The sequence below is a fragment of the Lepus europaeus genome, chromosome 3, assembly GCF_033115175.1.
Source record: "Lepus europaeus isolate LE1 chromosome 3, mLepTim1.pri, whole genome shotgun sequence".
Lineage (NCBI taxonomy): Eukaryota > Metazoa > Chordata > Mammalia > Lagomorpha > Leporidae > Lepus > Lepus europaeus.
The window spans coordinates 135,706,460-135,721,866 of NC_084829.1; the positions used below are offsets into that span (position 1 = coordinate 135,706,460).

A 15,407-nucleotide genomic window follows, 5' to 3' on the forward strand; every position below is an offset into this window, starting at 1 on the left:
GTGCTGCGGCAGGTGCACCGCGCTGATCTGATGGCAGGAGCCAGGTGCTTCTCCTGGTCTCCCATGGGGTGCAGGGCCCAAGCACTTGGGCCATCCTCCACTGCACTCCCTGGCCACAGCAGAGAGCTGGCCTGGAAGAGGGGCAACCGGGACAGGATCGGTGCCCCGACCGGGACTAGAACCCGGTGTGCCGGCGCAGCAAGGCGGAGGATTAGCCTAGTGAGCCGCGGCGCCGGCCCCACATTATAATTCTTAAAAATGTATTCTTAGATAAGAAAAAAATAAGAGCTTAAGATGCTAAAAAAAAGGTGAAATGATTATAGCCAGTTGAGAAGTTCTTCTTGAGGGGGAGGGGTCATGCCGTGTGGGTTTTCCTTTTCACTTTCTACTAAAGGCATCTCAAAAACAGATATGGCACTATTTATTGTCAGAAAGAAAAATAATCCCAACCCCCACCCCACCCCCTGCCAAAATCAAAGTTCATGTAATAAACGAAAATAAGAAAAGGAAACAAGTAAATTAACAAGAGAGTGAAAGGGAGCACAGAGCAAAGGAACAGAGGTAGTTTTGTTCCCAGGCTAATCTATATTTACTTAAGGGACACTGCATTACATTATAGTGCTATAGGATCAAACTGTCCCCTATAACCATATATTTACTGAAAAGTCCATTCAGAATTCCAATTTGGAATGTCAGGAAACACAGAATTCCCTGGAAGAGACTGAGAAATTCTCATGTCCTCATTTCCCTGCAGAATGGTGAGCAGCTGCAACTAGCACCTCACACTCTCTGACATCCAAGCCATTTCTGGAGGTGCTAGAATGAGGGGAGTGTGAGTGAGGGAAGAAAGAACCTGGAGGGGCAGGTGTGGGGTCAGGAGGGCACTCAGGCCTCAGCCTCAGCCATTCAGAGATCCTGGCCCACTTCTTTTCTATTTTTTCCCTCAGGCTCAAAGAGTGACTTAAATCAGGGAATTTCTCTTTTTTGGACTAGCAGAGTACAAATTTGGGCTTAGAAATGTCCCACCTCATTCATTTCCTTTCCTGTAAACAGTTTCTTTTCTTAAACCCTGTAAGGAGACCAGGACACATAGATGTAAATATGGAAATTAGGCAAAATCATATTTCTGTGAAAATCAGACTTTACCTCTCCTGGGGACTTGAGGGGAGTGGGTAGTGAAGACCTGCAATTCGATTTAGAGGTTATGGAGAAACGGCCAGGGTTAACTGCGAACAAAGCAGTGGGAATATAGGAGAAAGGGGTAGTGGACATCCCTGGTTTGTAGTAAAGAGACAGGAGAAGAACCAGTCCTAGCTCAGATAGGAGGCTCAGCTCAGGTCACAGTCTAGGGAACTCACGGTATTTGAGGAGTGTGGATATACATCAAGTTCATTAAAACTTACTGACTGTACACAGTAGAAATGCTATTAATACATTAGGAGCTACCATTTCACAATCCAAGTGGAAAAGCATAATTAAAAGATGAGCAATACCTAAATGATTATGCGTAAGATTTATTCCTAATTCATGGATTCATTCTGAGATTAGAACACTATTATATACACTAACATGACTTTTTCTCATGATTTTATGTGGATTAGGTTCTATTATTTCATCATTTAATTAGCATAGGAATCTACAATCAGCCTAGAGGGTAGAACAAGGAAGCTGCCAAGCTGTACTTTCTGAGTTCCAGAAAGTACAAACAAAACAGAAATGTAAACACAGGTGCCACAGGAGAGCCTATAGGAATAAAACATATTTCAAAATTATGTAAAATAATCCAATGACTTAGTTTACTATTCAAATACATTAAAACAGTTTTCCTTAATTGCTAATCTTTAATTTTTTAAAATTAAAGAAGAAAAATCACATAATATTTTGCCTACTTTTTAGCATAGACACACACTAGTGACAAATACTTTTTTGTAATTATGCTGATGACTAACTCTTCATACACTAGTCTTTTCTGGAGCACCACATGCATACTAAGTTACCCCAAATCTTAAACCAATCACGTAAACTTACTACAAGTAGAAACTGGATCCAATTTTCTAGTGAGGCAATTATTAATCATTAATAAAATTTAAAAAGTTTAATATTGTCTTCCTTTTCTTTTTATTTGGTAACCTTTATTTTCATCTACTTGAAAGGCAGAGTGACAGAGAAAGAGAGTAACAGAGATATCTTCCTTCTACTGGTTCAGTCTCCAAATGTTTACACAGACAGAACTGGGCCAGGTTCAAGCCAGGAACCTAGAGCTCCATGAGGTCTCCTGCATAGAGCGGGGGCCCAAGTGCTTGTGCCATCTGCTCCCTTCAAGGATGCACCAGCAGAAAGCTGCATTGGAAGCAGCATAATCAGGACTCGCTTGAACTGGCCCTCTGACATGGGAAGTGGACAACCCAAACAGAGGCTCAATCTGTTGTACTGTAAGGCCTGCTCTTTATTTTCTTAAAAAAGTGTTATCAAATCTTTCTCACAACATGAAATGGTGAACCATATGAAGCACTTGGAAGGTGCATTGTACAGAAGGGAAAGATAAGAACTAAGATTATGCTTCAGGAAAATTAAGATGTACTCTAGATTATACTTTGATTCTTTCAGTGGGAACTAGCAGCACACACACACACACACATATCATACAAATGTATTCGAAGGCCAAAAGGAAAGTCTACTTCTTTTCCTTAAAAATATCTTAAAAATATGATAAACAGATACTATAATTGTTAAGTGCTTTTGGCTATCTGGTAGTACCAGAAATGGGATAAATGGGAAAAATTTCACTTCTATAATAATAAAGAAAAGTAACCTACTAGAAAAATGAAGCACAGTGGACTTTTTTCTCTATTCCAAAACATTCACCCTAAATAATGCTAGCATACAGGCTAATATTCATTTTTAAGAGCATAAATCAATATACTGAAAATTTATATAAATTCACATAAACATTACCAAAACTATAAATTATTAAGTTAAAAACATTCATATACATAAGTCCTATAAAACAAATTAGCATCTTATTTTCCTAGGTCTTGGCTAAATTAGAAAATTTTCTTTGTTAATAAGAAAACACAGAGGTAATTTTCTTGCAAGGCTATAACTTCTGGCAAAGGAAGGCTGTGAGAGCTTTCCACTACAGCATTTTATGTCACTGTAAACAGTGTAATTTTTTAGCTCTTATCAGTTGAACAACTTAGAAATAAATGGCCTTACCGTTGGTGCTGTATCTACCTGATGGTTACAAGGCCTTCTTTCTACGCTGATAATCCCTGTAGAAAGAAAAGGTTGTGGATATTTGGTTATTATGCCTATTCGTTTTTATTTGGAAGACATTTAAGTCAGTGAGACATGACTCATACAGTTTAAGAGAAAGAAGCCTCACTCTGCAGGATCCCTTAAAGTTGTATCATGAATTCTGCAGTCAGAAATGGTGAGTTTAGCAAAAACACCAACCCAAGGTTAGCCAAGTCAATTTTCCCATTTAAGTGGTGCCCAGCAACAGTGTAATATGTGTCCTTCTCCCACTTTTAGCTCACAAATTGTATCATTACCTGATATCCACTGCTTTTCTTGCACAAAAAGTTTCATTTCTGACTTTAGTCCATTACATTTTTATTAAGAAATATCACAAAAGGCTATGAAAGGCATCACTGCTGCCTTCTTTTCTAAAAAGACTACATACATCTACTTGGATTTCTCTCTGAGTATCTGACTTCCCACTCTGGCGCATTCTGTGTCACTGCAGGGTGTCTGGAGGAAAGTTACTCGGAGTCTCCTTGCACGTAACACAGACGGCTGATCTTGAGAGCTATCCTTTCTCCATTTGTGGATTTACCTTTTTGTTCCTAATGTCTGCTATGCATTTATTTGTAATAAACAGTCTTTAAAGATACAATACGCAGCATCTCATCTGTAAAGATACTCCTTCAAAGTCTGGCTCAAGGTAAAAGTGAACACGGTCATGGGGCTCGTAGACTTTGGAATATCATCCATCAGCAAACTAACATGAGATAGGATATTAGAATAGTTTGTTCAAATAACATGAAAGGCTGTCACAGGCAGACCTGAGATGAGAACACTAAAGACTGTTAACAGCAATTAGCAAAATTCCCAGCTGAAAAAAATCTTAGTTCCTCTCTTTTAGAAGCATTTAACTATTTTTTCTTAAAGTATAATAAGAGATTGAGATCAACACAAAATAAACACTTTTTACTTTTTAAGATTATGTTCAAAATGAACAACATAGCATGAAACATGATTTAAAAAAAGAAAAGTAGTTTTGGCTTGATTTAAAAATTCTTTCAGGGGACGGCACTGTGGTGCAGCAGGTAAAGCTGCCTCTTGTGATGCCAGCATGCCGTAGGGGCACCAGATCATGTCCTGGCCACTCCTCTTCCAATCCAGCTCACTGCTAATGGCCTGGGAAAAGCAGCAGAGGTTGGTGGTCCAAGCACTTGGGCTGCTACTACCCATGTGGGAGACACAGATGAAGTTCCTGATTCCTGGCTTTGGCCTGGCCCAGCCCTGGCCATTGTAGCCATCTGGGAAGTAAATCAGAAGATAGAAGATTGATCTCTCTCTCTCTCTCTCTCTCTCTAAATCTCTAATTCTGACTTTCATATAAATAAGTCTGTAAACAAAAATACTGTTAGCCAGTAAAAAAATAAATCACTGGACTTCATTAAATCAACTACTATTTACTACATGGCTACTTGGCACTCAGTGATAAAAGATTAATCAATTATGAGTTCTGATTTCAGGAGTCTAGTAAAACAGATGTTGTTGTTAAAAAGAAATAAAAGAGTAAATGAACAAGGTTTTGTCTTCCATGGAATAACAAAATATTCAGCCTATTTTGATGGAAGGACTTGTATTCATAGAGCAACACTGGCTTTGTGTTAAAACAATTTTTTAAAAAAGAGTTAAATGTTGGAAAATATTCAATTGATGCAGATTCTTGTATAAGATTTTAATAGTACAGAATTCTCTACCTATTAGCCCTTGTACTCCCACAAGCCTCTTAGTTACAATCACTGATATTAGGACATGGAATACTGGCTTTTTTTCTTTTAAGATTTATTTATTTACTTGCAAGGCAGAGTTAGAGAGAGAGAGAGAGAGATGGAGAGATATTCCATCTGCCAGTTCACTCCCCAGATGGCTGCTCCAGTTGGAGCTAGGCAGATCTGAAGTCAGAAGACAGGAACCAGGAGCTTCTTTCCATGAGTACAGGGACCCAAGTACTTGGGCCATCTTCCACTGCTTTCCCAGGTGCACTAGCAGGGAGCTGGATTGGAAGTGGAGCAGCCAGGACTCAAATGGGCACCCATATGGGATGCCAGTGCCTCAGGTGGTGGCTTTACCCTATACACCACAGCGCCGGCCCCAACGCTGGTTTTCAAATGAGACTGGTTATACCATGGGGCTCAGGAATTAGCAGTATCTTACCAGTGTTAACTCACTATTGTGCTCTGACTGCTATACAAACTGACCGCGGCCAGTTGCTATTTAACATTTTTATCCAATTATAAATTTTTTCAACGTGTTTACTATAAGTCCACTGCATTCAGAGGGTGTTAACACTTTAAATGTTTATCATTTTCTCTAGCTGCAGCATTATCTAAATAAACCAAAATAATCATTTTTATCATAAATATAGTCAATTATTATTAATACTTTTTCTTTAAAAACTCAAATTTCAACACAGGTAGTTTTGCTGTATGTTTCACCTAGCAGATGATTAAAAAAAAGCAGTGTACAGAAATGAATAGTTTAAAATTGTGTAAATCAATTATACCATGTTATCAATCCACCAAATCAAAAGCAATTGTCAAGCTGAACCATAAATTACAAAGAAATAATAATTCTGGCTTGTAGCAAAATGTACAGTACTTTTAAAGCTCTTTCTTATCAGTTACCCACTAATATAAATCTCCAAAGAGTAACTGAGTTGGAACAACAGTTTCACAGTAATGCAATTTTAACCTCTATTTACACTGATTTTAATATATTACTAAAATGTTTATGTCACAATGGTGCTTTCCAGCAGTCACGATTTATAGCTTCTGTTTGTACCTATAACTCACTAATGTGAGGGACAATTTTTACTATACTTATTCCTAAAATGAAAAATTAAACTCCTATCTTAAAGAAAACTCTGAATATGGCATGACTTAAAACAGGTTAATTTAACATGGCTTTAAAACATTTTAGACATTTTCTAAAAATTATCATGTATTTAATATGAGAGCTACAAGTTTATTCACCAAGAAGTTATGCATTAATTTTTTTCAACAATCTTTTTTTTCACCTTAACTCAAAAATGACTTGCTGATGGTTTCAATAAATTCCAAACTATATTATTGGAGAAAGGGAGGGAAACAAAGTGATAAATGCCCTGTATACCGAAAAAAGTTTCAGGGCAGGTGTTGTGCCACAGCAGGTTAAGCCATCTCTTGGGTCACTCACAGTCTATATTAAAGGGCCTGAGGCTGAAACCTGCCTCTGCTTCCTATCGAACTCCCTACTAACATGAATCCTGCGAGGCAGCAGATGATGGCTCAAATACTTGGGTCTCTGCCGCCCATGTGGGAAACTCAGATGGAGGTCTTGGCTCTTGGTTTTGACTTGGCCTAGTCCTGGCTGTTGTGGTTATTTGGGGAGTAAACTACTGGATGAAAGATCACTTTCATTGTATCTCTTGTTCTACCTCTCAAATAATTTAAAAATAAAATTTTTTTCCTTCTACACTATTTAACGCTGTAAGTTACAATGTTTTCTCTTTAATTCCAACACAAATAAATCACTCTAGGGTTGGTCTGCCTTATCATTCTGGGACCTAAAATTCTAAAAATGTCAACAGGAGAGTAAAATATTAAACATTTCAATTCATAAATTTAGAATGGTTATGACTGGACTGTACTGATCAAAGCAGTCAGAAACATACAATTCAGAGGCTGGTTGGTTATTTTGCTTTTGGAGGTAGGCAGTGAAGGACAGAGAGTAACAAATGAATTAACATGCTGATTGGCAGCCACAGATCCTACACACACACACACACACTCAAATCATATATAAATGAATAACTACACCGACAGCCCTATGGTTTTTAAAAATCACTACAAATGAACTTTTGGGTCCTACTGCTCATGATTCAACTCACTCAAACTAGTGCTCTGATAAAGGATGCTGGTGTCACAGGCAGTATAGCCTAACCTGTTGTGTCACAACACTAGCCACTGTAAGACACTTACCAGCAGATATCCTATTATCCAAAATGAGTTCATGTCGCAAATATTTATTGTATTGGGGAGAGCAAGAGAGAGCGAGAGAGCGAGAGCGAGAGCAAGAGTGAGAGTGATTTCTATTCACCAGTTCACTCCTGAAATGCTCAGGAGCCAGAAACTCAATCTGGATCTCCCATATGGGTGCTAGGGGCCCAATTACTTCAGCCATAACCTGCATTAGCATTAGCAGGAAGCTGGAATCTGGAGCACAGCTGACGCTCAAACTCAGGTACTCTGTTATGGTATGCAGGCATCCCAAGTGCCATCTTAACTGCTGCTCATGGTATTATTGATGAACTTCTGGCTGAAGAGGGAAAATCTGAGGTTAATAAATCAAACTTCGTTGCTGGAGCCTTTGCTTCAGCTGTTGAAGGATGGAGTCTTGGGATCCTGCCATCTTCTTGTTATCTTTAGCCTTTGAAGTGTTCTCCTGTTTCTACCATAACCCCACTCTGTACCATCTGCAAAGTGGGAGACTCCTTTAGAAGGGAAGTTTGTTCCTGTTGCCCTGCTACTATAGGTTGTGTCATCAGTTGGAGTCTCACGAACTACATCTGTTCAGTGGATCATCCCCCAATGACAAAGAGCCCTCCATTGAGTCTTCTGGAACACTAGATGACCTAAAACAAGGCTTCACCAAAACAATAAGGCTTCATTTCTTTTGGAAGGTTGAGCCCTATGCACAGCAGCCATGTTTGTTTTGCGAGATTCTGGTGAATTAAAGCCATTCACAAAACCACCAATGGAAAAGGGAGTGGTGTTTCAAGTAAGGTACAAGATTAGGAAACTGAGAGCTGTTGGCAGGAAATACATATAGGCTACATAAAGACTGGTGAGGTATACTGTGTTTGAATGTGTTGATTAAATATAGCAAGTCTTTAAAACATTAATGAAAAATGCATATTACAAAAATGCACATGCATTTCAAAACCTTTTGTCAAAATAAACTTATCTTTCAATTTCTCCATAAACTTTTTGAAGTGCTCTTATACAAGAATCCATGCATTTATAACTATTCTTAGCAAAAAATGGATGGCATTTATCCTTTTCATGACTAGCTTCTCCAAAGTGCTTTAACTTCTCTTAAATATTTAAAAGCCTGTTGTGCACCTCTGTCTGAATGTAAAATGATATACAGGTTACTATTGTGTGCAAGGCCATAGGTTATCACTTTGGGGTAGCTTTCATTTTTGAATAAAGTTTTCACTTCCTCTACTGGTGGTGTTTCAGGAATCTCTCTAAGAATCACAACATAATGCATACAACTGGATCTCATCTTCGTATCTACCTTTACCCTGGGAGTAGTGTGAGAAACAGAATTAAAGCTTCTTTAGAAGCTGCTGGTCCTAAAATAATTTCCTCAGCTGATTTTCAATGCTTGTATTATTTCTTGTGTTTTTGCAAGATAAAGAATCCATTACTTCATATTCCCTACATGTATCTTCTGAAAGCTCTGTACTGCTCTCAGGACATGACCCTGATGTGGTTCTGTTTCACGCTACGAGCTTTCAATTCCATGAGTTACTGGAATGGCACCAGGATTTCCAGAAAGACTTTCTCACCATTCTTGGGCATTAGGACCTAAACCAGTTCCTTCAGATGTTATCTGTCCCTGGCTATCAGAAACAGGAATTTCATGCCACTTAACCCCAATAGACCCCTAGAGCTTCCTAAAGTGTTGGGAGCATAAAGGGGAGCTCCAGTACTGCAGCTGGTTCCTTTCTCTGAAGTCAGGAGAGGACTTCTACTTTGAATATGGCCTTGTCTAAACAAGATCTGAGTTGGTGAACTCAAGAGGCTTCCATAGCCATGGCAGCTCATGACAAGAGCCTCGGTGATTACTGACGTCATAAATAAGAGTGTCAATTGTTAAATCAACAACGGGAGTCACTGTGTACCTGCTCCCCATGTAGGACCTCTGTCCTTAATGTGTTGTACTCTGCGAATTAACGATAAAAGTACTACTCAAACAGTACTCTATACTTTGTGTCTTTGTGGGTGCAGTCCGTTGAAATCTGTACTTAGTATATACTAAGTTGATCTTCTGTATATGAAGATAATTGAAAATGAATCGTGATGAAGAATGGGATGGGAGAGGGAGTGGGAGATGGGATGGTTGCCGGTGGGAGGGAGGTTATGGGGGGGAAAAGCCGCTATAATTCAAAAGTTGCACTTTGGAAATTTATATTTATTAAATAAAAGTTTTAAAAAATTTGAATTTACAACGCATTTTCACTTTTATTAAGGTATAATGATAAATGACAGCTCAAAAAATAAACAGCTTGATATAATGGTTAATCTTATTTACCAACTTGCCTAGGCCACAGTACCCAAATATTTGGTCAAATATTGTTCTAGATGTTTCTTTAAAGGCATTTTGGATGGGATTAACATTTCAGTTAACAGATTCTGAGTAAAGTGGATTGGCCTCCATAATTTAAGAAGTCCTTATCCAATCAGCTGCAGGCCTTAAAGAAAAGGTCAGACCTCTAAGGGAGGGAATTCTCAGATTCTAACAGACTGACTTTGGCTCCAAGGTTCGACTCGTCTCTGGGTCTTTAGGCTGCTGGTCTACCCTGCAGATTATGAATTTGCCAGTCTCCACAATGGTGTCAGTCAATTCCTTAATGTAAATCCCTCTCTCTATAGATACATTCTATCCATTCTGTTTCTTTAAAGAACCTAATGAATAACATGCATATTTTGTGGGAAACATAAAATAAGACAATTATATTTACATTCCAAATTATAAATATATTCACTAAGTATATTAATTGTACAGGAATATACTGTACTTAAAATGTCCAAGTTATCATGGAACATTCTAAAAATTAAATTAGCTCCAAATGAACCTGAGAATAAAGAACATTTGTGGAGTAAATCAATCAATAAAAAAGTGAATAAAAAAATCAATTTAAAGAAAATCAACCTGCTAAGATATTTCAGTGTGACAATTCCTGCCTTTCAATGCTTACACTATTTACATGTAGTGTAGTTACTGATATGATGTGTTTAAAAATTGTATTTTTGTGCCTTTCTTCTCACTTTCTGTACTATTTTGGAAGAATAAAATATATTTACTATGGGGCCAGTGCCATGGCGTAGTGGGTAAAGCCATATGGGCACAGGTTTGAGTCCCAGCTGCTCTACTTCTGATCCAGGTACCTCTTAATGCACCTTGGAAAGCAGCGGAAGATGGCCCTAGAGCTTGTGCCCCTGCACCTGCTTGGGAGACTCAGAAGAAGATCCTGGCTCCAGGCTTTGGATTGGCCCAGCTCTGGCAGTTATGGCCATTTGGGGAGTAAACCAGTGTATGGAAGACCTCTCTCTCTCTCTGTCTCTCCCTTTCTCTGTAACTCTGCCTTTCAATAAATCTTATACATATATTTACTGTTCCATTTCAGTCCAGCTCCCTGCTAATGCACAAGGGCAAACAGTGGAAGATGGCCCAAGTGCTTGGGCCCTTGCACCTACATGAGAGACCCAGAAGAAGCTCTTGGCTCCTGGCTCTGGCCTGGCTTTGTAGCTATACTTTTTAATTTTTTTAATAGTATAGACATTAAAGTATATATCCTTAATTTATTATTTTATATCTTGAATTAGGGACTTCTACTCCAAGAACAATGTAAGCACCTTAAAATAGTACAGTTTCATTTATCCTACTACTCTAACTACTTCTGTTTTATATTTTACTTCCACATGTAACATATATGCAGGAATATACTGTCAGTATAATTCCTTTAAAAAGTCAATAGTCTTCTAAAGAATGTCTAAATGTCAGTCTTTCATAGGTATCCACATGTTTAAACTTTCTAGTGTTCTTTATTCTTTCCTGAAGATTCAAAGTTTTCACCGGAGATCATTTCCCTTCCAGGGGTGGGGAACTTCTGGCTGTGGGCAGTATATACAAGGCCTGCAAAATTGTTTGGTCTGGCCATGTCAAGGCAACTACAGGCAGAAGTCAAAATTCAATACGTCTATAGCAGGCTAATTTTTCAGTTGGTAATTTTGTATGGCCCATGAATGATGTTATAAATATCCAAATGGCCCTAAGCAAAATAAAGTTTTTCACCCTCTATAGAGGATCTTATAGTGCAAATCTTAGTTTTAAGTGGACATTTATTTATGTTGTTTTGCTGAGTACTGCCATATAGGTTCGCAGTCATTTTCTTCAGAAAATGATTTCAATCTATTCTTACTTATGAGAAGGCAGGCATCATTCTTGTTATTCCCCTAAATGTAAAAAATGTTCTCCTCTGGCTGCATTTGTAATTTTCTATTTATGTTTCATTTTCTTTGGTTTAGTTAATACGTACCTAGATGTGTTTCATTTATATATATATATATATATATATAGTATACATATATATATAGTCTGCTAAGCTTTAAATGTCTATAGGTCAATGACTTTTATTCAAATTAGTAAACTCCAAGTCCATTAATTCTTCAAATATTTTTCAACTCATTTTCTGTTTTCCCTTTGAAATTTCAATGATGTTTAGTCTATTTCATGTAGACACTGATGTAACACTCTTCTTTTCCCATATTTCCCTTCCACTTTGTACTTTAATTTGGATAACATAAAATTTTTATTGTCTTGCCCCTAAATTCAGCGATCCTTTCTTTCAATCTGGCTTATCTGCTGTTAGGTCTATTTAACGTATTTTCATTTCATCTATTATACTCTTCCAAGATCTAGAATTTCCATTAGTTTCCCTAAAAGCTTCTATTTCTCTGATGAAATTCTCTATCTTTTCACTCATTTTTGCTCACATTTCCTATTACTTCTTATTGACTACTGTTTTTCCTGATTATGGGTTATCTATTTCTGCTAATATACGTGATTCATAATTTCTGATTGAAGAGTCAGAGCTGCTAGACACATAATCAGGAGAGACTGAAACAGAAAACACCTTTCTCCAGAAAGGGTTCACCATTTCCTCTTTTAGAAAGCTAGGGGGAGGGGTAGATCTCTTTGTTCAATCAGGACTTGGCCTCTGTAGGGGCTGAGCAGTTGTTTAGTTAACATTAGGATGTCTACTGTTTCAACTATCCCCCAAATGAGTTCTTTATTTCTAGAACTTTGGGGTTTTTGTTGCTGGATGATATAGGAACTCCCTCCTTCTTTGTCCCCCTTTCCTCTAGTATCCCATGTCACTGCTTACACTATGAAAGTCCTGTGGGGGAAGACTGAAGGGAGGGGAAGCGAAGACCGACTTCCAGATTTCACTCCATCAGGCTAGAAGTCCACGGGATCCCTAGACGGTCAGCTGTTTTCTCCTTGTCTCAGCATCACACTCCCTGTGGGAAGGCTTATCCCTCAGCTCTCCCATGTTTCTGTGTTGATAAATGCTCATACATGTTAAAGAGACTGCTGGTTTTTACTCCTTTATAAAGCAAGACTTATTTCTCTTTGTTATTTATTTTTCATTTAGATTTCTTTGAGCTTACATCTCCTTGACAGCTTTTTAAAATTTATGTGAGGCCTTTTTGTTCAGCAACAGTAGAAAGATAACCATTACCAATCCTGTATATAGTAACTTGAAGCAAAACTCCATTTAATGTTTATTTATTTATTTTTTCTTGTTTGTGGGCAATTTTGGTACATACATTTTTTTTCTCTGCCTGTTGATCTTGATTTTCTTCTTTCAATTTTTATTAACATTTCAATTTTGCTATTGGTTACCTTCCTGATTCTAATAGTAACAAATACATTTATCAATGTATTCAAATAAAATGTTGAACCTCCTTCAGCCAAGATATTTCATTTACCAATACTTCCTCACTTGTGACCATGATCAAATTTTTATTTATTTTTTATTTGTTAAAAAAGATTTATTTATTGTTTGAAACACAGAGTGCCAGAGAGACACACACACACACAGACACAAAGAAAGAGAAACCTTCCATTTGGTGGTTCACTACCCAAATGGCTACAACAGCCAGATCTGGGCCAGGCTGAAGCTAGGAGCCAGGAATTTCATCTTGGTCACCTACAGGAATGGCATGTGCTCAAGCACTCAGACCATCACTTGCTGCCTTCCTAGGCAACATTAGTAGGAAGCTGTTTCAGAAGCAGAGCAGCTGAGATTTGAATTGGCATTGAGATATGGGCAAGCAATGGCATAACCCACTGTGCCTCAATACGGGCCCCAAGATTAAACTTTCAAAAGGCCTTTATTCCTCTATTTGTATATATAAATTTATAGTTAAATTTAAATGCATCAAAATGCACAGGAATTTGGAGGAAGTACTAAGTATGAACTATGAAACAAAAATTCTATAGAAAAAAATTCCCTTGGGGCCGGTGCTGTGATGTAGCAGGTAAAACCACAACCTGTGGTGCTGGTATCCCTGTTGATGCTGGTTCATGTCCTAGCTGCTCCACTTCTAATCTAGCTCCCTGCTAATGCACCTGGGCAAGCAGGGGAAGATGGCCCAAGTGCTTGGGCCCCTGTACGTGCATGGGAGACCCAGAAGAAGCTCCTGGCTCCTGGCTACGGCCTGGCCCAGCCCTGGCTGTTGTGGTCTTCTGTGGAGTGAACCAATAGATGGAAGATCTCTCTCTCTCTAGCTCTGACTTTGAAATAAATAAATAAATCTTTAAAGAAAAAAAAAGAAAAAAAAAACAATGTTTTACTATATGTCTAATAGAAAGTCCAATGTTTCCCCTATGTCTTGAGATTTCTGTTTTAGTTCAGTTGTCATTTGCTTAGAGTACTCTCTAAATCCTTGTATATCCAAATTTGCCTTCCTTTCCTTTGTGCACAGAAGTACAATATCTTTGTTAAATAACAGATTTGTGGATATGAAATCCTTTGTCTTGGTTGTCTGTATATGTCATCCTACCACCAGCCAGCTTCTTGTGTTTCAGATGTGAATCACTTGATTTTCTTTTCCGTAGTAAGATCCTATTTCTACCATTTAGAAACTTAATATTTTCCCATTACCTAGGAAACTGGAAATTCCACCAGGATTATGCATAAGTGTGTCCTTATCATTCATCTTTTTTTATAATAATTTTTTTATTTAAGAGTACTCTTCTCCCCACCTCCCAAAGAAACCTTTTATTTAGGGAATACAAACTTCATGCATTTCTCAAGCACAACTTTAGGAACATAGTAATTCTTCCCACCATACCCGCCCTCCCATCCATACTTACACCCCTCCTCCCCCTCTCATTCCCATTCCCATCTCCACTAAGATCCATTTTCAATGAACTTTATACACAGAAGACCAACTCTATACTAAAGTAGAGCTCAACAATTTACATGAAAAACAAAAAACAAAAAAAAACTGTTCCTCAACATCTTTCCTGCAACCTGAGAAGCCCTTCAGCCTGCAGAATCCTACCATTCTTTTGCTCAGAAAAATTTTAGCCTATTAATTTAGTTTTCGGGGCCGGCTCTGTGGCTTAGCGGGTTAACGCCCTGGCCTGAAGCGCAAGCATCCCATAAGGGAGCTGGTTCTAGTCCCGGCTGCTCCTCTTCCGATCCAGCTCTGTGCTATGGCCTGGGAGGGCAGTGGAAGATGGCCCAGGTCTTGACCCCTGCACCCACATGGGAGACCTGGAAGAAGCTCCTGGCTCCTGGCTTCAGATCGGCGCAGCTCCAGCTATTGTGGCCAATTGGGGAGTGAACCATCAGATGGAAGACTTCTCTCTCTCTCTCTCTCTCTGCCTCTCCTCTCTGTGTAACTCTTTTAAATAAATTAATGAATCTTAAAAACAAAATAAAACAAAAAACTTAGTTTTCAGCTCATCTTGTCTTAACTCTCACAACTTAGTCTGTTGTGATAATTCTTCCACTTAATCTTCATTCTATCTAATGATTTTAAAATCTGAAATCATTGAGTTTAGTTTCTTTCTAGAGAGCTACAAAGACTAAAGCAAGAGGGCTGGCAAACCCTGAAGAGTGGATCAGAGGAGGACGTTTTTCTGGGATCTCACTACCACGATGTGGTGGCTACGTGTGGGTGTGGGAGGGCTTTGTTCTACCGGGTACTGAGCAAGGAAGAACCTGCGCAGAGCAGGAAGGCTTCTTCCAAAGGTATGGGCAGAAAAGTGAGTTTTCTGAGTTCACTGAGGGCTCTCAGCCAGCAGAAGCTATAAATGCCCTT

General features: G+C 38.5%; 1 protein-coding gene and 1 pseudogene across 5 annotated transcripts in view; both read right to left on the reverse strand.

Annotated features, from left to right (window-relative positions):
• AHI1 (Abelson helper integration site 1) overlaps window positions 1-15,407 on the reverse strand; it is a 222,181-nt gene that overhangs the window by 69,620 nt on the left and 137,154 nt on the right. For all 5 annotated transcript variants that reach the window (XM_062186803.1, XM_062186804.1, XM_062186801.1 and 2 more), the window contains one exon: window positions 3,217-3,272. In XM_062186803.1, the coding sequence (XP_062042787.1) occupies window positions 3,217-3,272 (56 nt within the window). The remainder of the gene's footprint in view (window positions 1-3,216; window positions 3,273-15,407) is intronic.
• On the reverse strand, window positions 7,568-8,715 carry LOC133756370 (la-related protein 4-like; annotated as a pseudogene).